The 17,635-nt window shown below is 43.4% G+C and overlaps 1 protein-coding gene across 1 annotated transcript in view; it reads right to left on the bottom strand.

Moving 5' to 3' along the window:
- UNC13C (unc-13 homolog C) overlaps positions 1 to 17,635 on the bottom strand; it is a 718,105-nt gene that overhangs the window by 194,803 nt on the left and 505,667 nt on the right. The window contains exons 19-22 of the mRNA XM_088444832.1: positions 12,663 to 12,789; positions 4,368 to 4,464; positions 3,715 to 3,858; positions 1,641 to 1,718 (exon numbers count right to left, since the gene is read on the bottom strand). Of these exons, the coding sequence (XP_088300958.1) occupies positions 1,641 to 1,718; positions 3,715 to 3,858; positions 4,368 to 4,464; positions 12,663 to 12,789 (446 nt within the window). The remainder of the gene's footprint in view (positions 1 to 1,640; positions 1,719 to 3,714; positions 3,859 to 4,367; positions 4,465 to 12,662; positions 12,790 to 17,635) is intronic.

The following is a 17,635-nucleotide window of genomic DNA, read 5'->3' as shown; positions in this document are numbered from 1 at the left end:
GGCACACTAACTATACTCTTCACTGCACACTACTGTTTCTCTACACTGCACACTAACGATACTCTTCACTGCACACTACTGTTTCTCTACATTGCACACTAACAATACTCTACACTGCACACCAACGCTACTTTATAACGGCACACTAACGATACTCTTCACTGCACACTACTGTTTCTCTACATTGCACACTAACGATACTCTACACTGCACACTAATGTTAATCTACACTGCACACTAACGTTACTCTACACTGCACACTAACCTTCCTTTACACTGTACCTTACCATTACTCTACACTGCACACTACTGTTTCTCCACACTGCACACTAACGATACTCTACACTGCACACTAACGATACTCTACACGGCACACTAACTATACTCTTCACTGCACACTACTGTTTCTCTACATTGCACACTAACGATACTCTACACTGCACACTAATGTTAATCTACACTGCACACTAACGTTACTCTACACTGCACACTAACCTTCCTTTACACTGTACCTTACCATTACTCTACACTGCACACTACTGTTTCTCCACACTGCACACTAACGATACTCTACACTGCACACTAACGATACTCTACACGGCACACTAACTATACTCTTCACTGCACACTACTGTTTCTCTACATTGCACACTAACGATACTCTACACTGCACACTAACGATACTCTACACTGCACACTACTGTTTCTCTACATTGCACACTAACAATACTCTACACTGCACACTAATGTTAATCTACACTGCACACTAACGTTACTCTACACTGCACACTAACCTTCCTTTACACTGTACCTTACCATTACTCTACACTGCACACTACTGTTTCTCCACACTGCACACTAACGATACTCTACACTGTACACTAACCTTCCTTTACACTGTAGCTTACCATTACTCTACACTGCACACTACTGTTTCTCTACACTGCACACTAACGATACTCTACATGGCAACACTACTGTTTCTCTACATTGCACACTAACAATACTCTACACTGCACACTAATGTTAATCTACACTGCACACTAACGTTACTCTACACTGCACACTAACCTTCCTTTACACTGTACCTTACCATTACTCTACACTGCACACTACTGTTTCTCCACACTGCACACTAACGATACTCTACACTGTACACTAACCTTCCTTTACACTGTAGCTTACCATTACTCTACACTGCACACTACTGTTTCTCTACACTGCACACTAACGATACTCTACATGGCAACACTACTGTTTCTCTACATTGCACACTAACAATACTCTACACTACACACTAATGTTAATCTACACTGCACACTAGTTTCTCTACACTGCACACTAACCATACTCTACACTGCACACTAACGATACTCTACACTGCACACTAATGTTAATCTACACTGCAAACTAACGTTACTCTACACTGCACACTAATGTTCCTTTACATTGCACCTTAAAATTGCTCAGTAACAATTAAGTTTCTTTTTCACCTATACAGGATGTACACATTCACATTTCCCCAAATCAACAGAGATTGTGAAGTTAGGAATTCATCGGGAGCCTTACATATAAACGTTGAATATAAGGTTTTTAGTTTTGTAAATAAAAACTACAAAAATGCAGCACTTACTACTTACCACATTTTCTTTGCCACAGTAAGAGTGGAAATCATTGGATATAATTACAGCGTATTGAAGAAGCACTTTGTTGATGGTCTAAAATGAGAGGACACATAATTGCAATAGCATAACAGAATGTACATTGTGCACTGTTGTTTGCGAACTACTCTCAAAACTCACAGAGCACCAATCCTTTGTTGGCATAGATTTAAATCTAACTTCATCCAAGGATGAGAAAAAATATTATGACTCTAATAAATATCAGACAGTACTTTTAGATGTTCTGCTGGGAAACCTTGGGCCCTGGCATTCATGTGGTTATTACTTTGACACATACCACCTACCTAAACATTGTTGCAGGCCAATTACACCACCTCATGTCAATGGTATTCTCTGATGGCAGTGGCCTCTTCTAGCAGGATAATGCACCCTGCAAATATTGGTCACAAATGGTGAGGAACATGACAAAGAGTTCAGGGTGTTAACTTGGCCTCAAAATTCTCCAGATCTCAATCAGATCGAGCATCTGTGGAATGCGCTGGAAAAGCAAGTCCAAGCCTTGGAGACCCTACCTCACAACTTACAGGACTTAAAGAATCTCCTACTAACGTCTTGGTGCCAGATGACACACAACACCTTCAGAGGTCTTGTGGAGTCCATGCTGTGACGGGTAAGAAGGGTAGCACGAGGGGGACATACACAATATTAGGCAGGTGGTTTTAATGTTATGGCTGATCAGTGTATATTACCTGCATTGTGTGACATGTCTGTCACAGTATGTGTTCTGGAACCCTGAGGAAGTTTTATCAAATCATGGAGAGAGATCATTTAATCAATCAGCTTTTGTCATTTTTCTAGCACAGTCTGCAAAGTGACAATTAGAAGCTGATTGGTTGGTACTTTATCTCTCTCCAAGCTTTGATGACTCCCTTACCCCAATGTCTCAGTCATTATTATCTTTGATACTGGTAAAGCTACAATTCTCCTAAAAAAACTTTTATATTTTTTTATCTTCATTTTATTATTTCTAGTTTTTGAACAGCAAGATAAGCAACAGTATACTAAACATTGTAATCACATACATGGTTTTCTTTATTTATTTGTTTAATTAATTAATGTATACTAACAATTATCTCCTAGATTTGTGAAATATTAGTGATATATTGTATGTGTGTACCAGAACTAAAACATTGACAGAGTGTAGCCCACTTGAGCGGAATTCATTGCCTAACAAATTTTCTTATAAGTAATTCTGATGTGACCTGTATGGTGCATTGTCAGAGCATGTACAGGTGGACAACTTGCAATGGGATGGTGATATTTTATCATACAGCGACAGTCATGAGATTCTTGACTGGTCATGTTATAATAACCATCTGTGTAAGGTTTATGTTGGTTATATCTTAATGAAGAATGTGGAAACAACATTCTAACAAACTTATATTGTAGTCTTTACATTCTTAATTACATTGTCCAACAATGACCTAGAAGCTGCAAAAACACTGCATACATTAGAGGCAAAGGAAAATGAAGTGATTTTGCCCACAGTAATCTCCAAGGGGGTACTTGTGTAATGGGCCGGGACTGACCAAGGGGGCCTTCTGCCTGCAGATGATCACAGGAGTTCTAATGGGCACAGCCTTGCACCCAAGATGGCGTGACCACATCTCCTGCAGCATGTAGGTATTTCCAACCTCACATAGTCACCTCCCCATATGCTTGGCCACATCTCCCAGTAACAGGCCCTGGGAGATCTCCCTGTGGTGATCACTGCATTGCAATTGCCATTATTCTAGTGCAATACAGCAAAAGTATAGAAAGCTAATATCTGACAGGTTGCTGTGAATGATCCAATTTTGCTTACAATTACAATGTAATGCTCATATCCAATCAAAGATACCTCCTCTCAGTCTTTGTCGGCATACAGTACAGGTGATTTGTTAATAAGCACAAGTCTTCACTGTAAACTATGTATTGAGTACATTTTATTACAATGTCCTAAGAATAATAAGATTTGTGAGAAAAAAAATATTATTGTGCTAATTTGGTCATCTCAATTACAAAAATGCTTGTACACATAAGCGCCAGTTACCTTTGCAAATCTTCTCATTAAGTGAGATAGGGCTTCCGGATTAGGGCACTCCAATTTCTTGATAATTTCAAAGCTTTGATTTAATTGAGTGAAGATATCAACAACTGAGCAGGAAAACAAGGCGTGCTCAGATGTTGCCTGGAACTGAGGAAAAGAACGAAAATTATAATGGACATTATAATCACAACTTTAAATATGTAAAAAAAATATATATACATTGTCCTTTGTCTCCTAAAATCAGTGTCTATAAAAAAAAACATCTTGTGCAAGGAATAAAGCCAGTCTGTCTGTCTATCTATTCATATACATTTTTTTCCCTCTTTGTCTCCACTCCTCTCTCCCAACACTTTCTCCCCCTCACAGGGCCTCATTTATCAACAGATTTTATCATTAACAACGAGTGATAAAACTCATTGCATATGATAAATGGTGCTCCAGCCAATCAGTTCCCAACTGTCATTTTTCAAAGAGATGACAGTTGGAAGCGGATTGGCTGGAGCATCATTATAATATGCAACAAGTTTTATCACTCGTTGTGAATGATAAAACTTGTGATAAATGAGGCCCACGGACTGAAAGAACCCCTAAGTTTATTTGCTACTTCTATAAAATATAACTTGGCCTCATGACCTGCAATTATACTCTCAACTTACTCCATCTTTTTTGTCTCTTCCTAGAGCTCCATGGAGAAATTCCATTGACACATCTTCATTTTCATCCAACCACTGAATAACAAAAGGTTCAAACCACCTAGGAGATTGAGAAGATTCTAAATTAAATACAATCTAAAGGTGATGAATTAACCTCAGTATAAGCAGGCACATAATATATTTCTATTTCTGCAGATGTACCTACAGTATCTGTCCATCTTGCACACAAGAAGCATGGCAATTTTGATCTTTCATTATGAATTTTGGAAATGCCTTGGTAAAAACACTATCTGATGTTATGGGTCCACCACATGTTATTTAGTTTATCCATATGTATGTTATGACCAAGGTTGCTTACGAATGGTTAGGGACTGTAAGTAATAGTAGTTGTGTTTAGTATGCAAAAAAAGTAACCAAGAAATACATTTTAGGTTTTCATTTTGTGAATGATCAGAAAATTTGTTTTGAAACTCTGACTGTTGCGGATGCTGGGGCAAGAACTAGATAGATGCAAGCAGAGGCGTAATCACTGGGGTGCAGACGGAGTGACTGCTCCCATTGCTGAAAAAAGGAGAGTTATGGTAAAACTTACCCATGTTAACTCTCTTTTTTCAGTGTCCACAGGGTCCACAGGGAGACAATGGGGTACTTGGGAGACCAGACACCAACAGCAAAACTTTTCCCATCCCAGGATGCTCCGGTCCTTACCCCACCCACAGCCTGAGGGCAACTCAGTTTTGTTAACAAGCCCAAGGCAGGAGCAGGATAGGAGAGAAGGAAGACTGGTACACTGAGGAATCACACTCACACAGAGAAGGAACAAGTGACCAAGAGAAGAAACCCATAAAAGCCAGGAGCGTCAGGGCGGGTGCCCTGTGGACCCTATGGACTTCGAAGAAAGAGAGTTAACAAGGGTAAGTTTTACCATAACTTTACTTTTCTTCTTCAGGGTCCATAGGGCTCTACAGGGAGACAATGGGGATGTCGCAAAGCAGTTGTTCAAGGGCAGGGACACTCCTGAGCTGAGAGGAAAACGCGGCACCTGAAGGAAGCATCCTGAGAGGCAAATCTATCAAAGGCATAGAAGCTAAGAAAGGAATGGACAGAAGACCACATGGCCACCTTGCATTGTTGTTTCACAGACGCGCCAGGGCGGGTTGCCCACGAGGGACCCACAGAGTGAGTAGAATGAACAGATACTGTAGCCGGCACAGGAAGGCCAGTCTGCATGTAATTCTGTGAGATAGCCATGCAGTGTCATCTGGCCAGAGTTTGTTTGTTAGCTGGCTATCCCTTCTCGTGGAATCCTTATAGGATGAAGAGGGAGTCCGATTTCCTGATGGTCCATGTAGATCTTCACAGCATGGACCACATCCAAAGAGGCATCACCTGCCTAGAGCTCTGGTGATTGACAGGCCGGAACCACAATTTCCTCATTAAGATGGAAACGAGAGACAACCTTGGGAAGGAAACCAGGACGCATTTGAAGTACAGCCCTGTCCGTATGAAAGATTAGAAAAGGGGAGCAACAGGAAAGTGCCCCTAAATCCAATACCCTACAGGCAGATGCTATAGCCCAGGGGTGGGGAACCTTTTTTCTGCCGAGGGCCATTTTGATATATATAACATTATTTGCGGGCCCGGTGCAGACCATATCCCCTTCGTGTGACCTCACACGGGGTGGGGACACAATCGCTGGGGATTATAGCAATGCCCAGAGCATCCTGAGGATGCTCCAGGAAGCAGTAAGGCAGCAGGGTAACCAACTGAAGCACCCTAAGGACACTCCAGGCAGCACTGCTGCATAGATTCTGGCTGCAGGGGGCCATTCTAGGCACCCTGCTAGCCAGATGAGGTTAGCAGAAAAAAGCTACAAGGCCCAGACCAAATGATTCTGAGGGCCTTATACGGCCCCCAGGTAGGAGGTTCCCCATCCCTGCTATAGCCAGAAGACACAGAGTATTCGCAGTGAGCCATTTGAATTTAGTGAATCCAGGGGTTTGAATGGAGGTTCCTGAAGTGCATGGAGAACCACTGAAAAGTCCCACAGGAGGGACAAAAGGAGGTTGTACTTGTAGAACACCTTGCAGGAAGGTGTGAACATCCGGTAGAGGAGCAATTATGCGCTGGAACCAGATAGAGCAGAGATGTGCACTTTCAGAGAGGCTAGGCGTGCCCCCTTCCTGCTTGAACTTCTGAAGAGCTTGAGGTAGAAGTGAGACCAGAGGAAAGAGGTACGCCAAATGGAAGGTCCACTTCACAGATAATGCATCCACAAAGGCTGCATGGGGTCCCTTGTCCTGACCAAGTACACTGGAAGCTTGTGGATGTGTTGTGAAGCCATGAGGTCCACGTCTGGTAGACCCCATTCATCTAAGTGCTGAAGGACTTCTGGATTGAGAGACCACTCCCCTGTATACACGTCTTGACGGCAGAGGAACTCCGCCTCCCAATTGAGAATCCCCGAGATGAACACTGCAGAGATGGCTGGGAGATGGCACTCGATTCATGTTAGAATTGTGGCCGAAGAGTGCTCTTTAGTGATTGAGGTAGGCTACTGCCGTGGCGTTGTCAGACTGTACTTGTACAGGCGTGCCCTGAAGAATATCCTCAGCCAAAGTGAGGGCTTTGTAAACGGCTCCAAGTTCCAGGATGTTGATTGGTAAGATCGCATCAGCTGGAGTGGAGTGTCCTTGGAAGGAGTGCTGGCCAGTCACTGCACCCCATCTGCGGAAGCGCGCGTCCGTTGTGTGGAGTGCCCAGTCCGGGATCCAAAAGGAGTGATCCTTGTTTAGGTGGGACATCCGTAGGCACCAGGATAGAGACAGGCAAACCTCCAGAGAGAGGCCCATCACCTGGAATCTGAGGAGATGAAGCAGCCCATTCCACCTGGAGAGGATCAGGTGTTGTAGGGGCCTGGAGTGAAATTGAGTGAACTCCACCGTCTCGAAAGGTGGACACCATGGATCTCAAGGTCTGCATTGCAGAGTGAATTGACATTCGGTGACTGTGGCGTAATCTGCCCACTCGGTGCTGTAATACAGGGATTTTGTCTGCTCCCAGATATACCATTCTTTGAGAAAGAATCAGGGAAGACTTTCCAGTTGATTGGCCAACCGTGCAATTGTAGAAAGGCAATGGTTACTTAGATGGCGGTGAAGAATTTCTGGGGAACTTGCTAAGAGCAAGAGATCATCCAAGTATGGGAGCAGTCTGATCCCCTGACGATGAAGTTAGGACGCCATAACTGCCATGATCTTGGTAAAGACCCAAGGAGCTGTAGAAAGCCCAAAAGGCAGTGCTTTAAATTGGTAATGTTGCTGTACAGTAGGAAAGCAAACCAGAGATACTGCTGATGAGAAGGCACTATAGGTACATACAGGTAAGCGTCCTAAATGTCCAGAGACACCATAAAGTCCCCAGGCTTTAAGTGGAATGGCGCCCTGAGCCCGGGGAGGAGTTGCAGGGAGAGGGCCTTCTCCCCTATGCTGACATCAACCACCAGGTCCCTGGCCTTAATCTGTGCCCAGTATTTGTAATGCCCTGGTGGTCTAGTAGAGTCCCAGATGAACATCAGCACCTCCACTCTGTCTCCTGTGACCGGAGGCAAGACTGGGCATAGACGCGGGTCACAGCAAGCTTACCTGTCCCCTTGAGTCCCGGCTACAATCTGGGATCTGAGGAGCCCTGCTAGCTAAGTTCCCCCTGGAGCCCCGCAAAGAGTACCTAGCTGAGAGCTTGTGTTGAGGTGCTACGGAGGGATGATGGAGCAGCAGTGCAGATGTCCAGAAGACTGTCTAGTGCTGCGGTACTGTAGTAAAAATGAAAATAAAAGTAAATCATAAAGATAAAGCTTGGGCAGCTTAATAGCAGCCCCGCTGTTCTAACAGTGATCCAGCTCCTGCCGGACACCAGCGAGTTGCCCTTGGGCTGTGGGCAGGGTATAGGGTATAGGGGGAAGGAACAAAGCATCCAGGGATAGAAAAAAGCTTTGTTGTTGGTGTCCGGTCCTCCAAGTACCCTATTGTCTCCCTGTGGGGCCATAAGGACCTTGAAGAAGAAAAGCAATTTATATGTATTTTACCCAAAGATTACAGAAAAAAAAAGACACCCTTCATGACATGCTCCAGACAGTCAGCAGCACCTCTGTTTGCAGACACCAATATGATGCCCTAAAATGGGCTTGTGGTGGTGCTGGCCATCGAATCAGGTGAGGGGGAAAAAAAAAAACGGTAGAACCACTGCTGGCTCCTAATGTATTATGGCCGAATAGTGGGCAGAGCTCACCAGGCCGGGTATCAGGATGTTTACGACTTTGAACTGAAGAGATGGAATGTGGTGGAAATGTGGGGCTCAGACCAGTGCGCCATCTGCAGGGTGCAGGTAATGGCTAATTTTTAGAGTAGGTGAAGGAGTATGATGAGCATATATAGAGAAGTATGAACAATCCATCTATTTTCTGTACAACACAGCCTTTAACATATAATACTATAAATCAAGATTTTATTTCAGCATATTTTATTTGTATTCTTTCAAATGTCTACTAAGTTGTTAGGACATAAATACTGTAGCGATTAAGTTGTTTGGATCTAACTACTCAATAAACAGATCTATTAGTTATTTATTTTGGCCTAGGGATACTGTGAAAATATTGCAGACACACTAAGGGGTCTATTCAATTCATTAGCACTTAAGGGTCTATGTACTCGCGGTACTGCTGAGATTATTATGCATCTGTCTCCAAGGGGACATTTTCATTTTAATGAAATTATTCTCACTATGTACCAAGGGGAACTGGCAGGGACAGCGGTTGCGGTAACCGATGTCCCTGCGAGTTATATCACCGGAAAATTATAGAAGTCTTTCACAGAAGTGTGTTCTCCGGGGGAAGCTGACACTGCGCTTGCACAAAAGTGTCAGCTCCCGGATCCAGCCAGGGGCTGCGGGGGATAGATCGTAAAGATCTCTCTTCTGCCCCTGGAGCCTCCACAGGCTTACAGTAGTTTACACTATCTGAAGATGGTGTAAACTACCGGGGCTAAACTCCGAAAATACATATACATTCTTAGGGCCTGATTCAGAGCCGCTCGCTAGCGGCAGTACGCTCGTTCCGAGCGATGTTCGCACATCTGCGCATGCGTACGGCTTTTAGTACGCATTCGCGAACCAGTCAGTGCGGCCGAAAATCGTTTGTACGCTATATAGCGAGTGCCTGCTATTTTGAGTGACAGAATGAGGCGTATGTGGGTGGTAACAGGGGAAGGTGCTTGAAAACCGGGGAGTGGAATTCGAACGCAGGCGTGCTTAAAGGTCAAAATGGGCGTTTTAAGGGAGTGCCTAATTAATACAGCAGCGTCATTGACCACGTCACTTGGTTTTTTTTAACTCAGAACTGCTCGCAAAATAGCGGTTGAAAAAACCAACCACAAGAATAGCGAGCAGTTCATACGCTGTACGATGTACTCGATTAATCGAATAAATAGCGGACATGACGTATGGTGCGAGCGGCCAGGGGGCATTTTTATCAAATAAACGAGCGCATGTTTTGCGCGCTCGTTCAGACTTAGAGGTGGGAACAGACTGCAATTTGCGAAGGGATCATTTGAATAGCCACCCCTTGTTTTTGAACGAACGACCGCAAATAGCGAACGGCCCTTAATCAATATATAAAATTATGCAGAAACTTCAGTTTCTGCATTATTTTATGTAAAATCATCTTGATACATATGCCCCTTAATTTCTACAAAATCATGGGAAAATTAAAGCTAGTATGGGGACCTAAAGCAATACAATACAAAAGAAAATACAATATTTCCGGAGCTTGACTGCGGAAACATTCGCCATCTTCAGATGGTGTTTGCTCCCGCAATCCACTCCTTCCCTATGGAAGGAGCCCGGGATGCGAATAGTTATCCTTTCGGATCTCGCCAGATGCCGGGGCTGTGTGTGGCCCTGTGAACTCTAGTTCAGGCAGACACACTAGCACTGTTGAGTCAGACTTGGCCGTACTAATTTTCACTGCTCCGAAAGGAGCAATAAAAACATTCGGGAAGACAGCTGATTTTTGGATATGCTGTGTTACCGCTGGAGCAATGATGAATTGCTTCGGCACTTACAGAGAGTAGGAATGTTAATTATAGTGCTAAGTCCGGACCCTGAAAACTAACATAATGAATAGACCCGTCTGTGCTGGACTTACTACGTGGACACTTTTGCAAGCCTCAAATGTTATAGTGGCACTAATGTGAAGTGCAAAGCCCCGTTAATTTAGCATTTAATATTAGTGCTGCTTTAAATTTCAAGGTCAAACCCACCAACAAGTGGCAGCTTGCAAAAGATGACATTTAACAGTGTAGCACTAACGGTGCCTTAAACCGAGAAAGTTAGAAACCACTAAGAAATTCCAAGTTGTGAGAAATAGCATTTAGATGTAATTTGCCATGCTTTCAATGCAATGTTTTGGTTTAGAAAACCTATGCACCAATTGCCCTCCACCCAGAATGTGATATTGTCGTTAGCTGTTGCCGTCCAACTTATCAATGCTCTTTGTTCCTCTGTGCAGGGAGCAGCTTTAGGGGTGATGGTTCCCAATCATCACCCGTATGGTTGAGTTCTCTCACGTCATTGGGATTTATAAGCTACTTGAGTAGTGAGTAACATTTTACTTTGTCTGACAAAGCATGGATGTCACTAGAAAGTGTTTGGCACTTATTCCGTGGTAATTCCATAATGTACTGTACATGGTAGTTTATTTCTATGACATTAGCTATTTTTTGAATACTCATTGGCCAAAACATTGATGATATTACAACTGTAACGAGTTTACTGGTATATTTAAGGTCTCACAATTTTGGCCTTTAAACAGGGAACTGTATATGATTTTACTGTGTTTTGAAATGATCATACAATGGAATATATTACACATTGTTAGTGATTTCTTGAGTGCACATTATGGGAGCTTCTCTTATTTTTATTTTATGTTATGCTATACTTTAACCCACAAAGCTAAATTAATATGTGGCCAGCGCATAATAAGAGAACTATGGGAAAGTGCTTCAATCCGTACCAAAATTAGTCCCACATTGGTATATATTATTACATTGTTATTTCATGCTATAAAAAAGGAATGTGAAGGCTTTAAGTCCTGAGTTAATGTACCCCTCAATTTTGAGATTGTATTTTTTATTACCTATCTATTTTTACATTTTAATCACAAGGAGACTAAACTGAAAAGGCACGGAGGAAAACGGGTTTCTTTTCAGGAGTCTGTTGTTCGCTGCGCCTGGTTGCTTTCAAGGGCTTATGTGAATGCTAAGAAACTAGGGACTCCTTTGTTGTAGTACTGTCGGTCACCCAAATACTGCACAACATTCTCTGTGCATGCTCGTCTGTACAGGGGGTACACTTATAAAAAGGGCAAATCAATGTTCCCTAATTTTTGAAGGTAATCACCAAAGTGCTTCAACTTAAATCAGTGCTACGTACTTTGAATGTTTGGAAAATCACATAATAATTAGATACTAGAAAATTGTCAAAAGGACACAGGGACTGATTCAGACCCGCTCGCAAGTGCTCGCAAGCGGGTCGATGGTGGCCCAGTGCGCATGCGCGAGACCCGGATAGCGACGGGCAAACCGTTGCTCCGGGTCTCGTCCCAAAGGGGGTGTGCTGTCGATGTTGAGTGACAGCACGCCCCCTTTGGTGGGCGGGCCGGGGGAGTGGCTGCCCAAACGGAGGCGTTCCCATGTGAACGCTTCCATTTGGGGCCAGCGCCACTGACATCACGAGTGATGTCAGTGGGAGAGATTTCGGCTCTGTTTGAGCCGAAATCTCTCTTGGGCTTGCGGCAACGATGCCCTACCACAAGGGTCTCGTCGCAAGCCCGATGGTCGCGATGGTCTTGACCATCGTGACCATCTTCCTGGCCGCTCGCTATAGCTGTGAGTGGTCACCCACAGCTATGCGAGCGGCCAGGAGGCCGCTCTAAAAAACAGAAGGCCGGCCCTGATTCAGAGCGAGCGCTCTGTCAGAGCGTCCGGCTCTGAATCAGGCCCACAGTGCACTGTCCAGTGCCCCCTACATAGAATCCAAGCTAAAATGTCTAAATACCAGTGTTCAGTCCTTAACTTGTATATACAGTATTAAACCCTGAGATATGGAGAATGAGCTGTACCAGGAAATATAGGGGCACTTTCTGTTGCCTGCTTAGAATGTGAAAGCTATTATTTGTATCTTTTCATCCATTTATCTGTCTTAAGTTTTATTAATTTAATTTAGAAATGCAGAAATTAGACTTACAGAGAATATTCCGGGACGGTATCCTTGAATGCAGAAAGATCTCGAACATATTCATTATAAAACCATTTTACTTTGAAGTGCAAATTCATATAATCTGTACTCTTGCATAGACGATGCTTTTCATGTTCTGTAATAGAAAGATTTAAACACTCTTTTGTATTTTCAGAGTAACAATACATTGTAGCAATGTCATTGTTGAAATTATAGTATATAATATATACAAGGGAAGTGTGTGATTTGTTAAGGGCAGCATGCATGATCTGCAGCTACTGTAAAATACCATCATCAGCACAGAGTAAGGAAACGTTACTAGAAACTGGAATAAACCTAAAATGAATCATTTATTAGGCTGGGTAACCAGTGACTTTGCTGTAAGAGCAAACACACCGCATGTCAAACGTGATCCCTCCTGACGTGATATTAATCAGTGCTTGCACTTGTGATCGGGTGGACGGGGTCAGTGAAGGACTCTCCATTCCTTCCATTCACAGGGAGCATAAATAAATGGAGCATGCAATGCAAATGCTCCAGAACGCAAAGGTAACTGCTAGTGCTTATGTTGTCAATACAACCAATGAGTTCTATTCTCATACTCCCTTGCATGGAGTTAGAAGCATAAGAACAACAGAAGCTTGTATTTTCATGCCAGGGGTACAGACATGTCTTGTGTGATATATAAAGATGTGTCCACATACATCTAGCCTTCTTGCGCATTAATCAGCCCTTCTAGTTGCGCCATACCATAACGTCAAGCGTCTTTTCGTGCAACTTTTTCCCTTGCAAAGCCTCTTATTTGCACAGCGATGCAAAAAGGAGGCACAAGCAGCATATGCTGATTATGCAGAGTTGCTGCAAGTAGGTTAGCATATTTTGCCATAGTTGCATCTGTGACTTTATGCTAATGGTAGTTAAGCCCTTTCCTTAGTGTACAAACCGGCGACTGAATACGCAGGAGCTGGGACGCCCACTTTGTGCATCTGTAGACACAACCATTGGTAGCAGCATCAGGACTTGCACCAATCCCATGCTAAGTGCAGAATCTCTGTCAGAGTATGGCCTCCAATGTACGTGATTAAGCATCTGAATCCGCAACTACTCCAGCGTCACTCCCATAGCCCACCCATCAGACAGATTAGCCACCACCCAGGAACAGTCAATACATTCCAGAGTCCATGCGGGTCAGTCAGTCCTGCGATTCTGTATGCAGACACTGTGAAATGAACTACACGAGGGGATTTACATACATGGGCAATTGCAAAAAAACTGCAATTTACATCAGTATCTCACTCAGAAACAGCCCCAAGATGTATTTCCTGGAGCGCATGACACACACTGGAGGCCGTTTATTAGTCAAATGCAAATGTGCAGTAGACCATGTAATTAAACCACCTGTACATATGTGTGCTAGAGTGCTCTCCTGCGGGTGCTGTGTTATAGAGATGATGTGAGTGTGCTGCACTGGCAGTATGTAGAGGCATGCCAGCTACAGTATAGCGCAGTGACTTGTATCAGATAGAATAGTTGCCTGGAACATCCCTGGTTACATGCGTTGGGAAGAAACAGAATTTAATATAAAGACTAACTCGATACATTTTTTCTATTACTTACTTGATTTGTTCAATCAGAGTATGAGGGTTAAAGCATTTAAACAACAAAACTACTCCAAATGCAATTTCATGGGTGATGTGGACCATAAAAATACTGGTAGGCCGTGTCTATATATATGTCAGTGTTGGCTAACCTTGACACTCCAGCTGTTGTGGAACTATATATCCCAGCATGCCCTGCCACAGTTTTAGCATGCCCTAATAGCAAAACTGTAGCAGTGCATGCTGGGTTATGTGGTTCCATAACAGCTGGAGTGTCAAGGTTAGCCAACACTGATATATGTTATAGTGCCTAATACAGATCCGTGTGCAAGGCCGATGTTTACACCGATTGATCGATTGTTAGCCATTGCGCATGACCGAAAGCTGCACTGAGCACTCGCAGTGATTTATCTGTGATTACACCCACACAGAAGAATCCAACCATAGGCAAGCTATAGGCATCTTCAAGGAATTGTACCATCCATAACTCTGGTAGGTGGTGGAGTTCTGATGCAATGATACTCAGTGATGGGGACTACAGTAACTGCAACACTATGTATCTACTTTTGCTTAGCTGTAAATCATTAGTGTTGCATCTATATTATTTATTCAAAATAACAGCCACCTATTCATATTACCTAACATTACTTGACATTTCCATTTGGACTACTACAGAAAGAAAACTCCCATATAAATGTAAAAAGTATTACAACAGATGTTTGTAATTAATCGATAATCATTTTTAAATGAACTTCTCTTTTGTACCATTTTCTGTGTTCCCCATACAGCACATGGAGATCACATCCATAAATCACTGCACTGTACTAGTATACGGTAGCAGTTACAATCATTTCTTGTAAAAAATTGCTTCCATTCATATACTGTAGATATTATTGCTCTTATAAAATGTGGCAACTTCTGTAAAATAACTTAACAAGAATTTCACAAGAGAATTTTTCAAGAGTTACTTAGTTACGTATTTATTCTTGATGTTATCTGATTAAATGATAATTCTGCACATTTACCATGTGGAATAAAATCGATAAACATATATAAATGAACTTGTTTCTACTTGGAACACACTTTGTAAATAACAAAGTATTTTTTCCTAATATAGATAAAAGATATTGCTTTTTTAGCTCTTTGTTTTTACATTAACTTCAAAGACTTTGACATAGTGCTCTTGCGGCTTGTCAAAAAAAAATAAATGATGAATAATTTAAGTGCACAGTAACAAAGCTGTTTAGAAGTGGCCTTTTATTATTTGGCAAGAATGAACCCAGGTCTGGATTTGAGTAAAGGTCACACCAGCCTAGGATAGCAGAACTGTAAGCTCATCAGAGATAGATGCTAATGGCACCGCAGCTGAATATTTGTATGCAGTGGCTGTGCGAAAATATGCAAATGTCGCAGCTGTCTGGATTTGCATTGAGACGCCCACCGAGTGCTTCACAAATCCAATTGACTGCAATATAGACGAAGAATCAGTTGCAGTTCAGTAAATGATCAGACTTCTGAGTAACCCTATGGTTGAGTAGAATAGGCGCGAAATCAAGTTGCAGGCTGAAACACACCCGAAAAAAAGGTTGCGTCATGTCTGCATTTGAGTCGCCATCCCCCATTGCCAACACAAACAGCCCCTGCCTGTCAATCACTTTGAGCATAAATCCTCACTGCGAGCGACAACGAAAATGAAACTCTACACTTGCGCAGTGCGACTCAGACGCATGCTCAGATTACTGGCAATCGCTTATCTGCGTAAACATTGGCATTGTGGCGATCGCTGAATCAGGCCAATATTACCCCTCACTGTATACCATCATACCTCCCAACTCAAACACGTGTTTCGGGGACTGTACCGCCACCATACCCGCAGACCGCAGTGCGGTGAGCACACTTAGCACTGCTCTGCATAACACTGCACAATATGCACAATTTGTTGTTCCGATTTGGCCAAGTGTGTACCCAGCATAAGCTTAATGCAGCAGTTGGTAGTGAAAGTTACAAGAAAAGGCTAGAGAGCAGCATAGTTGTTTCTGGTGGCTAGTGCCTTAACAGGACAGCAAAGCATGCAGTGCACGACGCTGGCTTTGGTAAGAAGAGGTCTGACCAAAGCATCCTAAGGATGCTCGGGGCAGCTCCACAGGGTGTCTGACCGGAGAATCCCCTGGATACTCCGGACAAATCTGCATTAGCACTGGCTGCAAGGTTCCAGGCACCCTGCAAGCCACATGCATGGTGCCGTGGGGCAGCGACGGTGCCGCCCCCAATACCCTGCGTGACAGCACTGCTCGCACACCCCTAGTTACAACCTTGCTGGCTGTCCCAATTTTGCCAGACTGTCCCGCATTGTCACAACCTTGTCCTGACTGCAAGAACAGCAGAAAGGTATGTCCCACTTCTTGCTGTTCTGCTAGTGAAGTAGGAGCCATGTGCACCTAAAAGTGCTGTGCACAAAAATGTGGATGTGTTTTTTGTGAATGTGTTTGAAGGGGAAGAGGAGCGAGGTTGGGTATCTTTCTAGCACAGTTTAGAAATTGACATTCCCTTTTCACATGCTAGTCCACAGTGGCGATACTAGAGGGGAGCAGACCACAGTGGGTGACAGCATCCGAGGAGGTGACACCAAAATACCAGAGCTGCTCTGCTATGTTGGTGTCACACCCTCGGATGGTGTCAATGAGCGGCAACCAGCGGTGATGGATGATGCGTGCTGGGCAAGCCCCCGGCATGACAACAATGGGGGAGTGACACACGGTCATGCCCCCAAATTGGGACCAATCAAGGGGCATGGCCTTGTGGGAACGATGCCATGCCCCCTTTGGTGCACGCATCAGGGGTACAAAGGTGACACCTGGTGTCACACCAGGTGTCACCACTCGTTGTGACACCTCTGCTTGTCCACACCATATGCCAATTTAAACCCACTTGATAATGTGGCCCTGTACCACCTGAAAGGGGCGAAAATAAATTGGTTTGGCCCAAGGCACTGCATAACTTCCCTATGCATTTGAGCCTAAATCTACTAGAAAATGACATGACTTTGCATGCTGTTCTAAAACTACATATGATTCAGTGGCACATAACTGTCTTACATATATTATTATACATCCTAAAACAGAGTTGCTAACCACATTTGCTCACCTCTCCTTTGCACTTGCTAGGTGTATGATTTACAGCTAGTGACACACAGTTTGAAACTAGCAATGATAATACAGGCGTTTGCCGGCTAAATTTAGGTAATGTGATATAAGAGGTGATAATGATATGTAGTATCACGACTACTTGTAAAGAGAAAAATATAATTGCTGCAATTACACAGGAAGCACTATACTATATGTTATGACATGTTATTTGTACCATGATTCCCTCAATGCACAGTGC

This window comes from Taudactylus pleione, unplaced genomic scaffold (assembly GCF_031769625.1).
Source record: "Taudactylus pleione unplaced genomic scaffold, aTauple2 ptg000019l, whole genome shotgun sequence".
NCBI classification, from domain to species: Eukaryota; Metazoa; Chordata; class Amphibia; order Anura; family Myobatrachidae; genus Taudactylus; species Taudactylus pleione.
Note: the sequence above shows the minus strand (reverse complement) of the source record. Positions and strands in the feature narration are given on the sequence as shown.